General features: G+C 37.3%; 1 protein-coding gene and 1 long non-coding RNA gene across 3 annotated transcripts; one reads left to right on the forward strand and one right to left on the reverse strand.

Annotated features, from left to right (window-relative positions):
- Window positions 1-6,408: 6,408 nt before the first annotated feature.
- On the reverse strand, window positions 6,409-8,282 carry LOC145136694 (xanthotoxin 5-hydroxylase CYP82C2-like). Of its 2 annotated transcripts, XM_079070800.1 has the most exons (3): window positions 7,682-8,282; window positions 7,316-7,606; window positions 6,409-7,239 (listed from the first exon to the last, which is right to left on the reverse strand). In XM_079070800.1, the coding sequence occupies exons 1-3, from the start codon at window positions 8,234-8,236 to the stop codon at window positions 6,610-6,612; spliced, it is 1,476 nt and encodes a 491-aa protein (XP_078926926.1). In that variant the 5' UTR covers window positions 8,237-8,282; the 3' UTR covers window positions 6,409-6,609. The 2 variants fall into 2 exon arrangements, with proteins under 2 accessions (XP_078926926.1, XP_078926925.1); XM_079070799.1 differs by having other exon boundaries at window positions 7,316-8,282.
- Window positions 7,491-15,596, forward strand: LOC145136695 (uncharacterized). The gene is made up of 4 exons (XR_013720672.1): window positions 7,491-7,576; window positions 14,123-14,614; window positions 14,729-14,829; window positions 14,914-15,596. It is a non-coding gene; the product is annotated as an uncharacterized LOC145136695 (long non-coding RNA).
- The last annotated feature ends 1,260 nt before the right edge of the window (window positions 15,597-16,856 follow it).

Here is a 16,856-nt window from a genome sequence, read left to right on the forward strand (position 1 = left end):
GTGGTTATAATTGTATGGCGTTGGTATTTTGGGGGAAACTCACTAAGCTTTCGGGCTTAGAGTTTCAGTTTATTGTTTCAGGTACGTCAGGGGATCGCGGCAAGGCGAAGGCATGATCGTACAACTCCTCATGATTTGTTTATGTTTCTGGGAAAACTCTGATATCAGATATTTTGAAAACAAACTTTGTACTGATGAATGGTTTTAAATGGTTTGAAAAAGTTTTAATTTGGCATGAAATTTTTGGGTGTTACACATGGCTAAACTCAAGAAAACAAAATAAAAGTTAAAAGTACCCAACATGTAGCAAGAATCAAGAGCAAAAAGATGATGTTTTTGATGTTCTTCAAGTGCTCCAAGACCTCCTAAATCTCTAGAGAATTGACAAAAATTCAGATGTGTAGAAGTGTGTAAAAGATGCACACCAACCTTCCTCAAATAGCACTCAAAATGAAATTCCAAAATTACCCCTGCACGTCTATGCGCAGGTCATGCATGCTTGCGCGAGTGCTTTGTACGGGTGGCTGCTAATGTGGGATAGTTTAAGTTTTTGGGCCTCCAAAGCTTAGCCTACTGGCTCAGATCGAGTCCAATAAGCTCCTAGCCCATTTTTCTTCAATTTTTTTTAATTTAAGCTCAATTTGGCTTCTACCAAATCACCCATAGCTTATGTACTTGCCCGATCATTTTAATTCCGAATGCACAAATGTTCCTCCACTTTTCTTTTAAGCACAAGCCAATCTTCTTCAACTCTCCATGATTATAAGCACACTAGTTATCTAGCCCATAATCCTTGTTGTCCCCCAAGTCTGTTTGCCTCCCAAAGATCCCGCTCCGCTAGTCTTCTTAAAATCTGCAATTCTGCTCATGAAATTAGAAAGTACCCAAAAAAGTCATAAAACAACAAAAAGAAAAATATGCATGAAGACTAGCTAAATTATGAATGAGATATGCTAAAATAAACTACAAAAAGAAGTAAATAAAATGAAACTATCACGTGCTAAATGAGGTCATGATTTTACTCGCAATAAATTACATATGTATTTTATCATACTTTTATTGTAACGGGTAAAAAGGGTAGAGAGAGAACAGAGATAATATAATGGTGAGAGACTATGCCAGAGATATAATAATGGTAAGAAACCATACCAACGATAATATAATGGTGAAAGACCATGTCATAGATAGAATATTGGTGAGATACCATACCATAGATAATATAATGGTGAGAGACCATGCCCAAATGAGAGCAGTCATCTAGCAGAGTATTGATGACAACCACATACTCTTCTAGATAATCCAATGAAATACTAGCATACTCGTAATTTGTAGGTGTTAATGAATCATACTATCTGGGGGTATGGATTGTGTGTTCATTCGAGTACTCTATCCCCCTCGTGGTTTCCATAAAACAATTTATTAATAATATTGTGGGTTGATAACCCTATGTGCTCACCAGTCTCCCAAGCTTGACCCACCTAGTTTCTTTGTATCATAGGTAGCAGTACGAAGGTACAATCCACTGAGTCAAGGAGTTTAAGCCATTAGTTAATGTAAGGTCTGTAATTATTATGTTTATGATTATATTTTGTATCAGTTATGACATCCCAAGTTTTAGTAATCAACGAAAAATATTTTCTTTAAAAATTCTTTTTATGGGACAAATTCTGCATTTATAAACAAACTCTGTTTTTAAAATAAGCATAAATAAAATGGTCTTTTCTGTCCGAGAAAAATTGGGATGTCACAGTCCAAGAAACATAACTTTTGTCTAGGTCTTAGTGTTCAAAACATAACCCACATTATGTAACACAAGTTGGTTTGGTTTTGAGTCTTGTAGAGGGGTAAAATGGTCTTTTGCTCCTAGATTAGCTTTTAAATGGACCTAAACATGATACATAAGTATAAATATAGATTCTACCTTCATTATTAAATTGGAGAAGACTTGATACCTCCAGCTTGAGCGTGTGGACTCTATTTGTCTTCTAGTAAGGTGAGTTCTCATAAACTTACTTATTATATGGACTATGTTATGTTATATGTGTAGGTTACACCATTGAAGGCCCCAGTGTAGATAGGTGGTGTAATGGTGAAGACCACTAAAGGTCCCAGTGTGGGTAGTGATCGACCATTGAAGGTCCCAATGTGGGTTGGTGGTCAGGATGAGAATCTAGTGGTACCATCTGGAGTATGTATGCTAGCATTTATATGATATGTTGTAAGCAATGTGTGATTTATTACTTGATGTTTGTATGTATTATGTGTATTGTATATGATTTGTATAATGGGTGAGTTGTGATTACTTATTAACCCTTAGGCTTACAGTTGCTACTTTATGTTTTTTGTTGCAGGTCCTTTAGGTTCGAAGGGCAAGGAGTTGGAATGATTGGGATATTTGGACATTCTCGGATGGGAATGGTATCCAATTATCTACTCTATGTCATGATATAGTTTTAAATACAAGACTTAGCTTCTGTGTTTTACTACGACTGTCTTGATGTAATGTGAAAAAATAATTTTATGATTTATTAATGGTTGTGAATAAAACCTTTTGATAAAACCTACACTCTAATTTTCAAAAATTTCAAGGTTGATTTTTGGGATGTTACAAACATATTATAACATGTTACAACACACACTAATTTCCATGTCATCATTTCATTTCTTTCCCCGATTCTTTTAGTATTTATAAAAATGTAGTTTAATAAAACATGTTATTTAAATAAAACCTAATTTTTAAATTAAACATAACATCTAAAAACAAAAAAAATACATTAGAAGAGGAAAAAAATACATTTTTCCCTAAATTCACTATTCTTTATTACCATCGTACATATAATCCGTCAAGTCTTCTTGAAGTTGCAGGTGTTTTCGTGCGTCTTGAATATCAATGACTTTATGTAAATATTCCGCTACCACTGTTGAAATGGTACGTGCCTAGGTTCCGTAGCCATATCTTCTGTAATATTTCGTCCTTTATCTTTCATCACCATTTTATGTATTATGATACATTCATACATAATATCATATAGAGTTCCTAGATCATATGATCGTGCCACATGTTCAACAATGTGCCATTTCGACTTAGAACTCCAAAAGCATGTTCCACATCCTTAAGTGCTCCTTCTTGTCTCCTCTTAAAAAAAATTGTCTCTTGGTTCTACTAGGTGTTGAAATGTCTTCACAAATGTGGAATATGTATGATATATTCCATCCGTAAGGTAGGTGTCAAACTTGTATTCATTTCTATTCAATGTGAAAGGAGCATCCGGTGGATTTCCTGACAAAAGATCGTTGAATATTGGTGACTGATCAGGAATGTAAACGTCGTTGTTGGAACCCACAACCCCAAAAAAAGCATGCCAAATCCATAAATCTTGGGAAGTAACAACCTCTAGCACCAATGACAACGCTCCATGATGACCACTTGCATATTGGCCTTTCCACACCACTTGACAATTTCTCCATTTCCACTATGTGCAATCAATACTTCCAAGTATACCCAAAAAACCATATCTTTCTTCATGTGCCACATAGATAGTTGTTGCATATCATTCAACGAAGGTTTCCGCAGATAAATGTCATCGAATGTTTCAACAACACCTTTTGCCAATCAATACAAACTTTATCTTGTAGTTCTTTCAGATATTCTCATATAATAAAATCGGGTGACCCTCCTATAGCCATCAACTTAATTGCCACATCACATTTCTACGACCGTGTGAATTCTTGCCTACCTCTAGCATCATATCTTATTTGGAAAAATTCATACATAAACATATATTTAAGAAGTAAAAAAGATATATTTATTCTATCTAAAAGCTATATTCAAAATATATAAAATTGAAAGAAATGATGTATGTTTTCCAAGGCATTTGCTATCCGTACAAACATATTTTTTTTTACAAACGAAACATTCTTTTGAAAACGTTTGGCTGGTAGACACACATTTCCGCAAAATAATCATGAACTAGACGTTTGTGTCCTTCTTCGTGATTTCTGTCTAACATCGCACATTTTGTTAGTAGATGAGCTAGATATGGTTGTAGTAGTACGTTCCTATAATACTCGTACATCGTACTGGCGAAGATATCATCATCGATTGACAGATCGAACAAATCCATTTTTTTTTTGAAAGAAAAGAATGATGTGAATGAGTTTGATATAGACAATATGTATTTATAGGTAAATAAAAAGTAATTAAACAATTTTTTTTTTGAAAAAATGACCGTTAACACGGTCAAAGTGAGGAAAGGTCAATTTTCAATACATGTTGCAAGCCGTTCTCGTTACCATGAAGGATCACATAATGCCACCGGGGGCGGTGTTCAAGCCGTACTAACAACGTTAAGCTGTATCCACGTCAGCCATAACGCCTGACATGTACCGTGCACTCTTATGGCCCCATCCATAGATATTTTTTTTAAAAGAAAATTGAAATAAAATGGCCAATCTTGCGTGAGTGTCAGCTGACCCCCAACAACCATTCTGTTTACTATTTTATTTCTTTATTCCAATACACTTTAGTTGATTAAAATATTGATATAATATTAATTTAAAAAATATAAAAATACGTTAAAATATGTATCCTTTCCTCTACAAAATAGACTAATATTGATATATTTCTTTAAATAAAATGTTGGTTTGCTCTTGATTGATAATATGTGTAGAGAATTGGATTGGGTTGATGATGAAAATAATCCAAAACTCCTAAATTTCTCTTAGTTGTCCCTTGGTTAATTTATATTTTGGTTTTATCATTACGAATATTAATATTATGAGAGTTGAATTAAGAAAATGTTGGATTTGCACATTAAAATGTTTATAGGTTGGCTAATTTTTGTGATACTAAATTACATAAATGGTTTATATGTTTTACAAAAATTCATAGATTTTAGTTTTACATTTTGAGTAAATTGTAAATTTTAACTATGATTTGTTGAGTTCTTTGGATAAAATTCGGTGATTTTTATACTTTTGAGATTGTGGATTTTGCCTTTTTATCCTATTTTGTTTATGGATTGGATTTCGTCTTCTTTAACTTCAAAAGACTATTGACCCTTTATTTTTATTTTTTATCTTTTTAATTGTTCTCATTATTTGAAAATAAGAGACGGTCCAACACATGATGGATTTACATCAACGATTTGCTCGTTTCTTTCACCAATATAATATGAATTTATCATGTCTAGCTGGCAACTTTAAATAGATAAGAACATCTCCAACAAATATAATTTTTATATCAAAATGCAATAAAATATTGTGTGAATAATGTTTAAAATTATATATGCTATCAAAACACTTTTCATCCTATTAGGTCTTTCACAAATATGGCTATTTTTAGAAATTCAAAGTGCTTCCAAAAAGTCGTGGATGAGATTCTAGTTTTGGTATATGAAATATAGAGCTCAAAGGAAGGGTTCGTTCTGGTGTAAGTGGAAATGTTACAACCTTATTTATTTTATGAAATATACGACAAATCTTTGTTAAAGTCCTTTACAAATCTTTGTTAAAGTCCTTTATTATAATTCATGAATAAGTTCCAAATAAAAATTTATTTACGAAAAAATATAAATTACCGATAATAGTGACGATTTTGTTATCTTTTCCGGTTTATCGATTTCACTGCTGACCTTGACATCTAATCATTAAATGAACTGGGAAAATCTTCATTAAAGTCTTATTATTTTACCTTAATTTACGAATAAATCCCAAACTAAATTTATTTACGAAAAAACATAAATTACCGGTAAAAATGATGATTTGATCATTTTTTTCCCCATTTAACATACATTTTACCGGTTTCATTTCTGACCTGAAGGCGCAGTCATTAATTATATATACTAGCAACAACTTCATTGTTTTTGAAATTTATAAAAAATTTCAAATTGTCTAATCTAATTTTATGTAATCCAACATATCCATCTCATCAGCTAATTTCCCGCCATTTTTCTCGATAACACATATTTTATCGGTTTCATTGATGACCTTAACGTCTATCCATTAAATGATCCGATGAGATAGATATCAAGGTTTACGATAAACTTAGCATTATATAACCCATTATATCCATTTCATCACCTCATTTAATGACTAGGCATACAGGTCAACAATGAATCCAATAAAATGTGTTTTACAATGAGAAAATTGTTGAATCATCACTTTTACAAGGAATATGTTTTTAGGTAAATAAATTTTAGTTTGAGACTTATTCATAAATTAAAATAAAATAATGAGACTTTAATAGAGATTTCTTCAGCTCATATATTGACTACACGTCTATGTCAGTAATGAAACCGGTAAACCGGGAAAAAGAATCAGATCGTTACTTTTACCGATAATTTATATTTTTTTAAAATTAAATTTTAGTTTGAAATTTATTCCTAAACTGAAATAAAATAATAGGACTTTAACTGCAATTTTGCTAAGGTATTGTTATTCTCAACCAAATTTATTGCATATTTTTTTATTAAGAATCATTTTGTGAAACATAGATTATACCATAAATTAGCAACAAAATCCCATTTTCAACAATTATTCAGTAACAATGTACTCCACGTAGCAGATTAATACACCACTAGCGGCTTCATCCTGCAACCCGTGAATAATTTAACCGATCTGATAGAGCTCTTGAGAAAGCCTTGGAGTGATGATAACTTGAAGTGGTGTCACCTTCGGCAACGCAATCCCTAAGCCTTCTGTCATGTCCACAAGTTTCCCCATTGGCGTTGACAAGTCAAACCCTTGAAGTAACCTAGCAAGCGTCAAATGAATTACTTGCAAAGCGAACGTACTTGCAGGGCACATTCTCCTTCCTGAACTGAACGGAATGTACTCAAAATTCTGACCCTGATAGCCTACGTCCGAGTGTTCATTAAGAAACCTTTCGGGTCGAAATTCATCAGGATCCGACCAAATTTGTGGGTCGCGATGTAGCTTCCATATGTTCACAATCAGTCGAGTCCCTTTGGAGACATGATAGTCCCCGATATAACAGTCATCAATGGCCTCACGAGGTCCTGCTAATGGACCTGGTGGATACATTCGGAGTGTTTCCTTCACTATAGCTTGTAGATAAGGTAAAAAATTTATATCTGATTCTTCGACCCATTTCTCTCTACCTACATGGATGTCAACCTCCTTCTGGGCTTTTTTCATGATGTCGGGATTGTTCAATAGCAAAGAAAGCGCCCATGTCAGCGTCTCCGCCGTGCTTTCTGAACCGGTCAAGATCAGAATCTAGGAAAATTATTTGAATTTTAGTTAGAGGATGATTAAATCTTGAAATAGAGATAGGAAAAACTAAGTTACGAACCAGTGTTGTTGCCTTGATAACGGTTTCGCGCCGATGGCCATAAATTTCGGCATCTTTTGACAGGTTTGACAGCATCACATCGATGAAATCGGATTCTTTATCGGCATCATGTTCTATTCTCTTATCAACATGTTCGTCCAGCCACTTCCCGAGGACACTATCGAGCTCTTTCGCAGCTTCCTTCATCGCTTTCACATGCCCTCCAATGTCCATCCATTCCAAATTCGGGATTAGATCAGACACGACGAAAACGCCACTAAGGTACAACCCTTTCTTTATGGCTTCCTTTACCTGTGAATCTTCGTCATTACCACCATCGGAAAATCTTTTCCCGGCCAATATTCTTACAATTATATTAAACGTTACGTGCTCGAACCACTTGGTCATGTCGACTACAGATGCTTGATCTCCATTCTTAGAGAGCTCGTTAATGAGGTACTTCACTTCGGAATCACGAACATTCTTGAGCTTTTCAAGCCTTTGACTAGTCAAGAGCTGCAAAGTAACCAGTTTTCGGATTTCGCGCCAATACGCTCCATATGGTGCCAGGGCGAAAACAGCACTATCGTAGCCCATGTACCTGCTGACTGTCATATTCGGTCTTGTTGCGAAATTTCTGTCATTGGTTGTGAAGCAATCTTTCACCATCTGCCAACTGCTAACAACCAATGCTCGATGGCTACCTAGCTGTAGAGAGTAGGCTGGCCCATAGTCATCAGCCATTTTTGCTAGTATCCTGGCTATAGGAGCTTTGCCTTGTAAACGATGAAGGTGGCCTACAAAAGGTAATGCCCCTGGTGGTTCTGGAGCTGCTAGTTTGGTGATTTTTCTTGTAATGTTTTTTGTGCTTCTTTTGTAAGTTAAGATTAGAACAGAAAGAAAGAGCCCCATCAATGGAAGAAATTGTGCGAAAGTTTCCATGTCGATATGTGGTGTATTAAAGTTTTCTTATTGTGGAAAACCAAGTAACACTTGGTTTACATTATATAGGACAAGACTCCAAGAATATCGAAACATTTCTAGGGGTTGCAACCAAAATGGCGAAACAATTTGGTAGGTAAATTTTAATCAATTATTATAATAAATGAAGATAATTTTATTAATAGTTTTGATATTTATCATTTTATGATATTTTTTAAATAAATATTATCAGTCTATCACATGTTATTTTATTGTTTTTTTTTTCAATTTTTAAAATTAAAAAGCCACATAATACTTATACTTATATATAAAGTATCAAATGTAATAAATATTATATTAAATTACAATTAATATGTTTCTTCATTTTTTGTTTCAAAATTTTATTTTAAAAAATATTTATTATTTACATTTTAATATATATTTTTTTTAATCAACCCGTGTAATACATGAGTTTTACAACTAGTTTATAACAAAAGATGGTTCATTATGCATGTTGTATTTTATTGATAACGAAAGAAATAAAAATAATATAGTTAACAAAATGAAATTGTTGCATGGGTTAAAACCAGTCGGTGTGAGTAACGCCCACAATCGTTTCTGTCACGTGGCCTTCGAAAAATGTCGTTATGTAACACTCCAATCTAGGTATTCCATTGTTTACCTTCAGGTATTTTCATTTTTGGCAAAAAGAGCCCTTCCATACGCTGGGCGTACATTTGGTACGCTTAGCATACGTGAGTGTTGCGCATCGGGTGGCTAAGGCTCGTACGCTGGGCGTACGAGCAGGTACGCAGGGCGTACGTGGCAGGTGGCTAAAACCCTAATTTTTTGACTTGCATCGTATTTAAACAACCTTATATCATTTGGACAAAACCCTAATCAGTCTTCATAGCCTCATTTCGTCCGTTAACCCCATATATTCATGAGTGTGTGATCCTTGAGCGTAAAGAGTGTTTGGTGGCCATTTTAGAGAGCACTCAAGAAGGAGAAGGTGGTGATCAAGTCTTGGGTGTCATTGAGCTTCTAGATACTACATCTAGTTCATCTTGAGGAACTTCTGGAGTGTGAGGTTTCAGACTGATAGGCGAGCAACTATTGTGTTCAGCAGACTGAGGTGAGTCTTCTCACTACACCCATAGGTCAAAGGCACCAAGGTTGACCCATTATTTGATATGAGATGTTTAGTAATTGAGTATGCAATGGTTTGCTAATTGACATATGTGTAGATTTATGTGAAGACCATGGGGGAGCCCTTGGCAATTGGCAAGACCATGGGGGGAGCCCAAGGCTCTGGGATACAAGACCATGGGGGTAGCCCATGACATTCCAAATGAAGACCATGGAGGGATTCCATGGGAAAATTATATATATGTGTGCATGGCATTATGTGGTTACGTGTTCCATGTGTTTTTGGGAAACACATTAAGTGTGTGCTTACAGTTTTGTTGGGTGTTTCAGGTACTTCTGGTTCTAAGGGCAAGGGCCCTGCTTGATGGTGCAGCGTGTACTCTCTAGTATTTCTGCACTTAGTATTTGAATACTCTGATCTTTTAAACAATGTGGTTATGTAATGGGATTTTTGGAAAAAAAATGTGGTTGATATTTCTGATTATTAATGAAAATTTTTCTGTGAAATTTGGGCTGTTACAAAGTTGGTATCAGATTTTTGGTTTGAGGGATTCGGACACACTCTTGGGTATGTCAGAACTCAAACTGAGGAAATGGTAAACCCTTTTTTCAAAAAAAAAAAACAAAAGTTAAAAAATTTCTTGAAAACGGTTTTTTTGTAAGTAAAAAGGGAGAGTGCAATACGCATAATCGGCCGAGCTCAAGTAAGTGTTCCCAATCTACTAGCCATGCTATAGTTATATTTGGAAATTGATGCTGAATTGATTACTTGCTATGTGTATGCTTTCAAAGGTGTATATGTCTAGGATTGCATAACCCTATAATGATGAATTCTGCCTTATTCTTGTTACTTATTTGGCTCTGGTTTAGGGCAGAAGCTTATTTGACAGTCTATGTGATTCTGTTTGTGTATAACTTGCATGCATAGGGCAACCTGCTATGATTGTCATAAGTTTCTGGTTTAGTAGGGATTGAGAAATCCTAGAATAGTAGACGGATCTGAGTTGGTGTTGTGTTTTATGGGTCATGATTTATGGTTGGGTGAATTAGAGGTATCAGGTATGGCCTTGGGAAAGGTATAGGTAGGTGTGGAAGGTAGCATTAGGCCCTTACTACTGAAAGCACAGGACCCATACCCAAAACAATGTCAGACCTGGAAGCTCTAAGGAGTCCGGTAAGGAAGAATCCCCTTCGAATTCCTTATCATTTTTTTTATCATGTGGTATTTTTCTGTTGAGGACGTGATGATCACGCGAGGTTCGGGTTCAGGATCAGGATCAACATCATGTTCAGGCTATGGTGTAGATCCCATTGATGAGAGGTTACGCGATCTTATCGCGGCTGAGGTTACTCGTGGCATCCTTGATGCTACCCCAGTGATCTTTGGTACCGTTAAGGAGGGCATCATGGAAATCATGGAGGAGCGACTTAGGTCTTTTCGAGCCAAGATTGTTGCAGGCCTGATTGGGGCCCGAGCTCCCTCGTTTCGGGAGTTTAAGGCGTGTGGTGCGCCTGAGTTCTTTGGGGTCAGTTATCCCATCAGTAGTTAACGTTGGGTGGTAGACATGGAGAATGCCCAGCACAGGAGCTTTTGCCCCGGGGCGGAAAGGGTGGGGTTCGTATCTTGTATGTTGAGGGATCGAGCACGAGAATGACGGGAGGAGGTTACCCGCGAGGTGGGATCAGTGGGTGTGGCTGAGATGACTTGGGAGGAGTTTGTAAGGAGGTTTGATCAGGAGTTTACACCGGCCATCGAGGTGCAGCATTTGGTGAGAGAGTTTCAGGATCTACGGCAGACTACAGAGACTGTGGCGGAAATCACCACCACGTTTCGGGAGAGAGCACTATTGGTCCCGCAGTATGCTGCGGATAAGGAGATGAAGAAGACAAGGTATCATTCCATGCTGAGGGATGATATCCGTGAGTTTGTGAGCTTTTCGGGATGCAAGACCCTAAATGACATGGGGGAGAAGGCCCGTGAACGGGAAATTGAGTTGGAGCTCCGGACAAAGAGAAACCAGAACAGGTTCAGGCAGTAATGGATCAGGCTAAGAATCCTAAGACCTCCAATCCTCCCAGCAGGGGCCATCAGGATCGTGGCCAATGTGCCAAGTGCGGTAAGCCGCATGTAACGTCCTGTTCCAAATCGCTTTCCTAATTCGGGACTATGGCTTGAGGATAGATTATCATAAGGTTTGGGAACTTTGGAAGAGAGAGATATCTAAAACCATTTACGTATAGATAATGTAAATGAGGTGATTCGGGAGTTGGGTCGTGTCTTGAAGCCAAAGGGGTATATCGGTAAAGTAGCAGTTCGAGCTCTTTATGGGATTTGGGTTTTATTCAGAAGGTCGTAAGGCTTGGGCGTGTTGTTAGGGGTGTAGGGCTTCTCGCCAAATTTTTGTGGATATAAGGTTCGTCGAAAACGAACCTAGAATGAGGGAGTTATGATAGCTTGAGGGCTTTGGAAGTTTTGGTCCCTAGGTGGGAAAAACTTGTATTTCAGGATGCATGCAAAGGCTACAAACAGTGAGTACGCTCAGCGTAAGCTGAGAACGCTCAGCGTAGTGCTGGATAAGTGAAACGCGGGTGCGAGGTGATGTACACCCAGCGTATGTCCAGGATCTCCAAAACCATAATTTTTAGGGTTGGCTCACTATTTAAAGCACCTTAAGTCCAAACGGGGTGCGCCTCTCTTTCATTCCCAGAGCCTTAAACCCTAATTTCAATTGGTAGCTTCATCCAAGAGTGTTGTGAGCTTTATGAGTGCATTTTGGGTGTTTTTTGGTGCATTTCAAGAAGTGGAAGCTCAATACAAGGTGGTGGTTTAAGGGAGGGCTTGTAGATCGGGACTTTTTGCTACATTTTCATCTCAAAGAAGGTAAAAAGTTCTGAGCTTATCACTAGATGTTGTTATTTATGAATATGTGGGTTTTTGGTCCCTTTTTGGCCTCATAAGCAATATCTATTGGGTAGACACCACTTTAGGAGCTTTGAGTTGCTACTCTTAGCATTTCAGAGGTTATAAGCCCATAAAGTTGCGATCTTTGAGGCTAGAAACCATTCATGCATGTCCTAGAAGTTGCGATCTTTGAGGCTAGAAACCATTCATGCATGTCCTAGATGAGTATTATTGGGTTAAGTTAGTCATTAAGACCCTTTGATCCATGCAAATGCATAAAGGTGCCAACTTTGTGCATGAAGAGCTTCATTTGGTGGTTCTTTGAAGATTAGACGCAAAGCTCTTAACTGATTAAGTCTCAAAAGTAGTTTGGAAGTTTTGCGAGTATGCCCCGCGTAAGTCGATGTATGCCCCGCGTACAGAGTCAACCATCCCGTAGATGGTCAATGTGAGGCGAGGGTACGCCCAGCGTACAAGAGGGGTATGCCCAGCGTACGCCTCTGTTTGAGATTTCAGACTTTGGGCTTCAGGTTTGGGCCTAGATTCCTAGACCCTAATGGACTAGCTGGTTGGTTGTGTTGTGGGCTAATTAAAGGATTGGATCATAGGATGAGGCCTAATAAGGAGTTTGGGCCCAATTCAGAAAATTGGCCATTAATGGGCTTGTAAGTGCATGGATTTTTTTGGGCTAGATATGGACAGGTATAATGATTCAGTAAATAATAAATGGGCTTTAGGAAGGGCCTATGTAAGGGTTTGGGCGTAATTTGTAAAATTGGGTCATTAGTGGGCCTTTATGGATTTTGGAGTTTTGAACTTGGTCCTTATTTAAGTATCTCGTGGGCTAGGGGTAAAATGGTTATTTTACCCAAGTATGGATTATGGATCATGGTATAGAACCCAATTACTAATTAGGTGATATTTTAGTATTGATAGCTCAGGAAGTGGACAAGGCAGCAGCTAAGGATTTCTTTCAGGAAGCTTCTGCATTCAAGGTGAGTCTCCTCACCATACCAATGGGTCTAAGGCACCAAGCCCAACCCATTTATTTAGTTGTGATGATTATTGTGAATGTGCTACCGATACATTATGTATTTATGTGAAGACCATGCAGGGGTTCCCATGGCAACTAGTTATATGTGGTATGCTAGTTGATTGTGTTGTATTTGGTATGATAGTTGTCTTTGTGATACTTGCATGGAAGACCCTGGGTGTTCCTGAGGCAGTTGGATATAAGGCCATGTGAGGGTTTCCATGGCATTCCAGGCTAAGACCATGTGCGGGATCCCATGGCAGTGATCTAAGACCATGTGGGGGTTCCCATGGCATCCGGTGTAAGACCATGGAGGGTTTCCGTGGCACTTTTATATGTTTGTATGTATGGATTATAGGGTTTGTATGTGTGTAATGTTAATTGATTATGTGTTATGTTGATATGATATTTGTATGGAAGACCCCGGGGGGTTCCCGTGGCAGTTGAGACCATGTAGAGGTTCCCATGGCAGTTAAGACCATGCGGGGGTTCTCATGGCAGGTAGTAAGACCATGTGGGGTTCCCATGGCAGTGGGCTAAGACCACGTGGGGGTTCCGGTGGCACCCAGAGTAAGACCCTGGAGGGTTTCCAGGGCATCCCTATTTGCTTATATGCATGACTTGTGTAGTTGATACTGTTTATGTGATTATGTGTATAAGACCTTGGAGGGTTTCCATGGCACCCCATATGTGTGTATACATGGATTATGTGATATGTGTAGCTTATACAACTAATATGGATTATGTGATGATGTGGATTATGTGGGGTATGCTCTGGCTAACTCACTAAGCTTCGTGCTTACAGTTTTGTTTATGGTTTCAGGTATCATCGGTTTGGAAAGGAAGGGCTCGACTTGATCGCAGCGTACAAGTCCGTGTTTTCCGCATTATGTGATTTTGGGACATATTTCTGATAAACGTTTTAATTAAGTAATGTTTTGTTGAATGAAGTAACATTTGTGTTTCGACTATAATAAAAATGAAATTTTTACCCTTGATTTTTGGGTCGTTACACCGCACAGTGGAGCCTGTCGAGCAGCAGGCTCGACATGTTATGCTTGTGGCCAGCCATGCCACGTGAGCAGGAATTGCCCCAAGAAGGGCTTGATTTGTTTCCAATGCAACCTGACCGGTCATAAAAAGGTCGATTGTCCGAGTTTGGTTAGAGGAGGAAGAGCAGTGGCGGTGCCTGCACTCGCCATAGCGGTGAGGATTACAGATGGCTGCCCGGTCAAGGCAGAAGCTCCTGCGGTGAAGAGTCGCGCATTTCATCTGACTACAGAGGAGGCCCGAGCAGCGCCAGACGTCGTGACTGGTATGTGATATATTTCTCTCTTATTTATTTTATTGTTTATGCGTATATGGTTATGATATTTTATAGGAACATTTTTGGTCAATGGTTTGTCGGCTCATATTCTTTTTGATTCAGGGGCTACCCGATCATTTGTATCTCTTGCGCTCAGCAAGAAGTTTCGAGATGCTCCGGGGACTTTGGATACCTGATAGTGTCATATTTATACACATTTCTAGGCAATATTTTAATACATTTTAAGCTATAATTTAGTTAATTGCAAAGATATTTGGTACTTATAATGTTTAAAATATATTTTGCAGCCAAAAGTGGACATTATCGAAGAAAATGATTGAAACCGACAAAAGTTGGATACTTGGAGGACTGGAGCTGAAAAAGATACAAAAAGGATGTTGTTAGACAGCTTGACCCCTCGTCGGTATTTTGACCATATCTTAAGACTCGTAACTCCGATTGGCGAGATTCAAAATGATCTGAAAACTAGACAAAATTTCGGACGACTTTAGTTTTCGTGCCAAATGCTAATTCCCAGTTCTCACAACGTGAGGAGTATCATCTCATGACGTGATATTGATTCTTCTGAAGATAGCTACGCGGAATGCAGTTTCCTTGCCAAAGATGAATTCTATTGATCTCACGGCGTGAGACACTAATTCTCACGACATGAGATGCGATTTTTGAAAACTATAAATATCCCTTAGCATATCGACTTTGAGGGGTTGGATATGATTTTCTGGAGTTATAATCGAGCTTAGAGGTCAGAAAAGTGCGAAAAACACCTTTTGGAAGGAGAGATTGTTTGAAGATCGAAAATTTGAAGATTAGAACACTACATTCGGTTTGCATTAGTTTAATTATGTCAATTTATTATGAAATTGTGTGTTTACTTTTAGATATAAGTAGCTAAATTAGTAGACTTTCGTTTAGCTAGATGAAACCTTGAATCTATGGCTTAGTTTATTAGTTTATGGATTTATAATTGTTGTTTATGTGCTTTTGTTTGATTGTTAATACCTAGCATGCTATAATTTAATACTTAAATTGCTTGAATTCATGTTCTGTGTAGCTTAGTGATTATTACATTACATGAACTTGACACCTAGTGATTTAGTGACCATTGAATTGCTAGAGCTAGGATCAACTCGGTCTTAGATAAGTAGTTAAAGTAATTGAATTTAGCTATGCTGGAGAACGTAAATTATGACCATAATTATGTTTGTTTGAATAATCTTACTTAGCCCAAACCATAATCAATAGTTGATTTTGTATTTGATTGTGTGTGACCATGCATAGTTTTACATGAATTAGTGAAACATTAGTAAATTTGGACTCAAATTACTAATAATTTAATACTTGGTAACCAACATTAATTATCTATAATTAGTAGCTAACCATAAAGGAGTAGTGGATTCGACCTAAACGGAAGTGTTTTTAATATTGATTGAATCGTGGTTAAAGAATTTAAGTTTTTTTGAACTTGCAAAATCAGATAAAAACTAATTTAACTTTTGCTAGTCTTTAGGTTAATTTTTAGTAACTAGATTAGATAATTAAAACCGTTCCCTATGTTCGATACCCAACTGTTTGTGTTATACTATTTGCGAAAAGGTACACTGCCTGAGTGGAATAGCTAGTTAGATAGTAGGTCAAATTAAGTGTAGTAGTATTTCGACATATCAAGTTTTTGGCGCCGTTGCCGGAGAACGGCTTTTTAGTTAATTTTAATTGCTTTAGGTTAATCGATCCTTTTTGTGGGGTAAAAACCGCAAAAAGTTAATTTTCTACAAAAATTAATTTTTCTGTTTATTTAGTTTTCACGATGTGAGATTCATCTCTCACGACGTGAGTTTAGTTGTTTTCAATTTTTATTTATTTTGTTTTTAGTTCGTTTTATTTTAAGTATTTTCAAAATCTCGATGCTTTTGACGCTTTTCTTGAGGAAGTGGAACATAAATTAGTGCGAGAAGATGAGGGATATGACTCAGACGAAGATTTAAGGGAGCTGAAAAAATGGATAGATGACATCCTTCCTGACGAACCAGAACATGCTGAGCTAGAGATAGAAGATGAGGAATTTCATCCAGAAAGAAATTTTGAAGAGCTGGAAAGTTTGCTAGCAGAATGCTCGGACGAAGAACAAAAACAACAAGAAATTCAAGAACCACATCATGATATGATCATTACCATGACGCAAGCTCCTGATAGTTCGGTTTGTGTTTCAACGTATGGGGTGACAGTTCCATCT

Source organism: Lactuca virosa, chromosome 9, assembly GCF_052849685.1.
Source record: "Lactuca virosa cultivar CGN04683 chromosome 9, Lactuca_virosa_CGN04683_v6, whole genome shotgun sequence".
Lineage (NCBI taxonomy): Eukaryota > Viridiplantae > Streptophyta > Magnoliopsida > Asterales > Asteraceae > Lactuca > Lactuca virosa.

Excerpts from the sequence above, each read along its gene's own strand:
- LOC145136694 (XM_079070799.1), bottom strand. The coding sequence starts at position 8,236 with ATGGAAACTTTCGCACAATTTCTTCCATTGATGGGGCTCTTTCTTTCT. Across the intron at positions 7,240-7,315 it reads TTATCAAGGCAACAACACTG|ATTCTGATCTTGACCGGTTC; the intron begins GTTCGTAACTTA and ends TAATTTTCCTAG.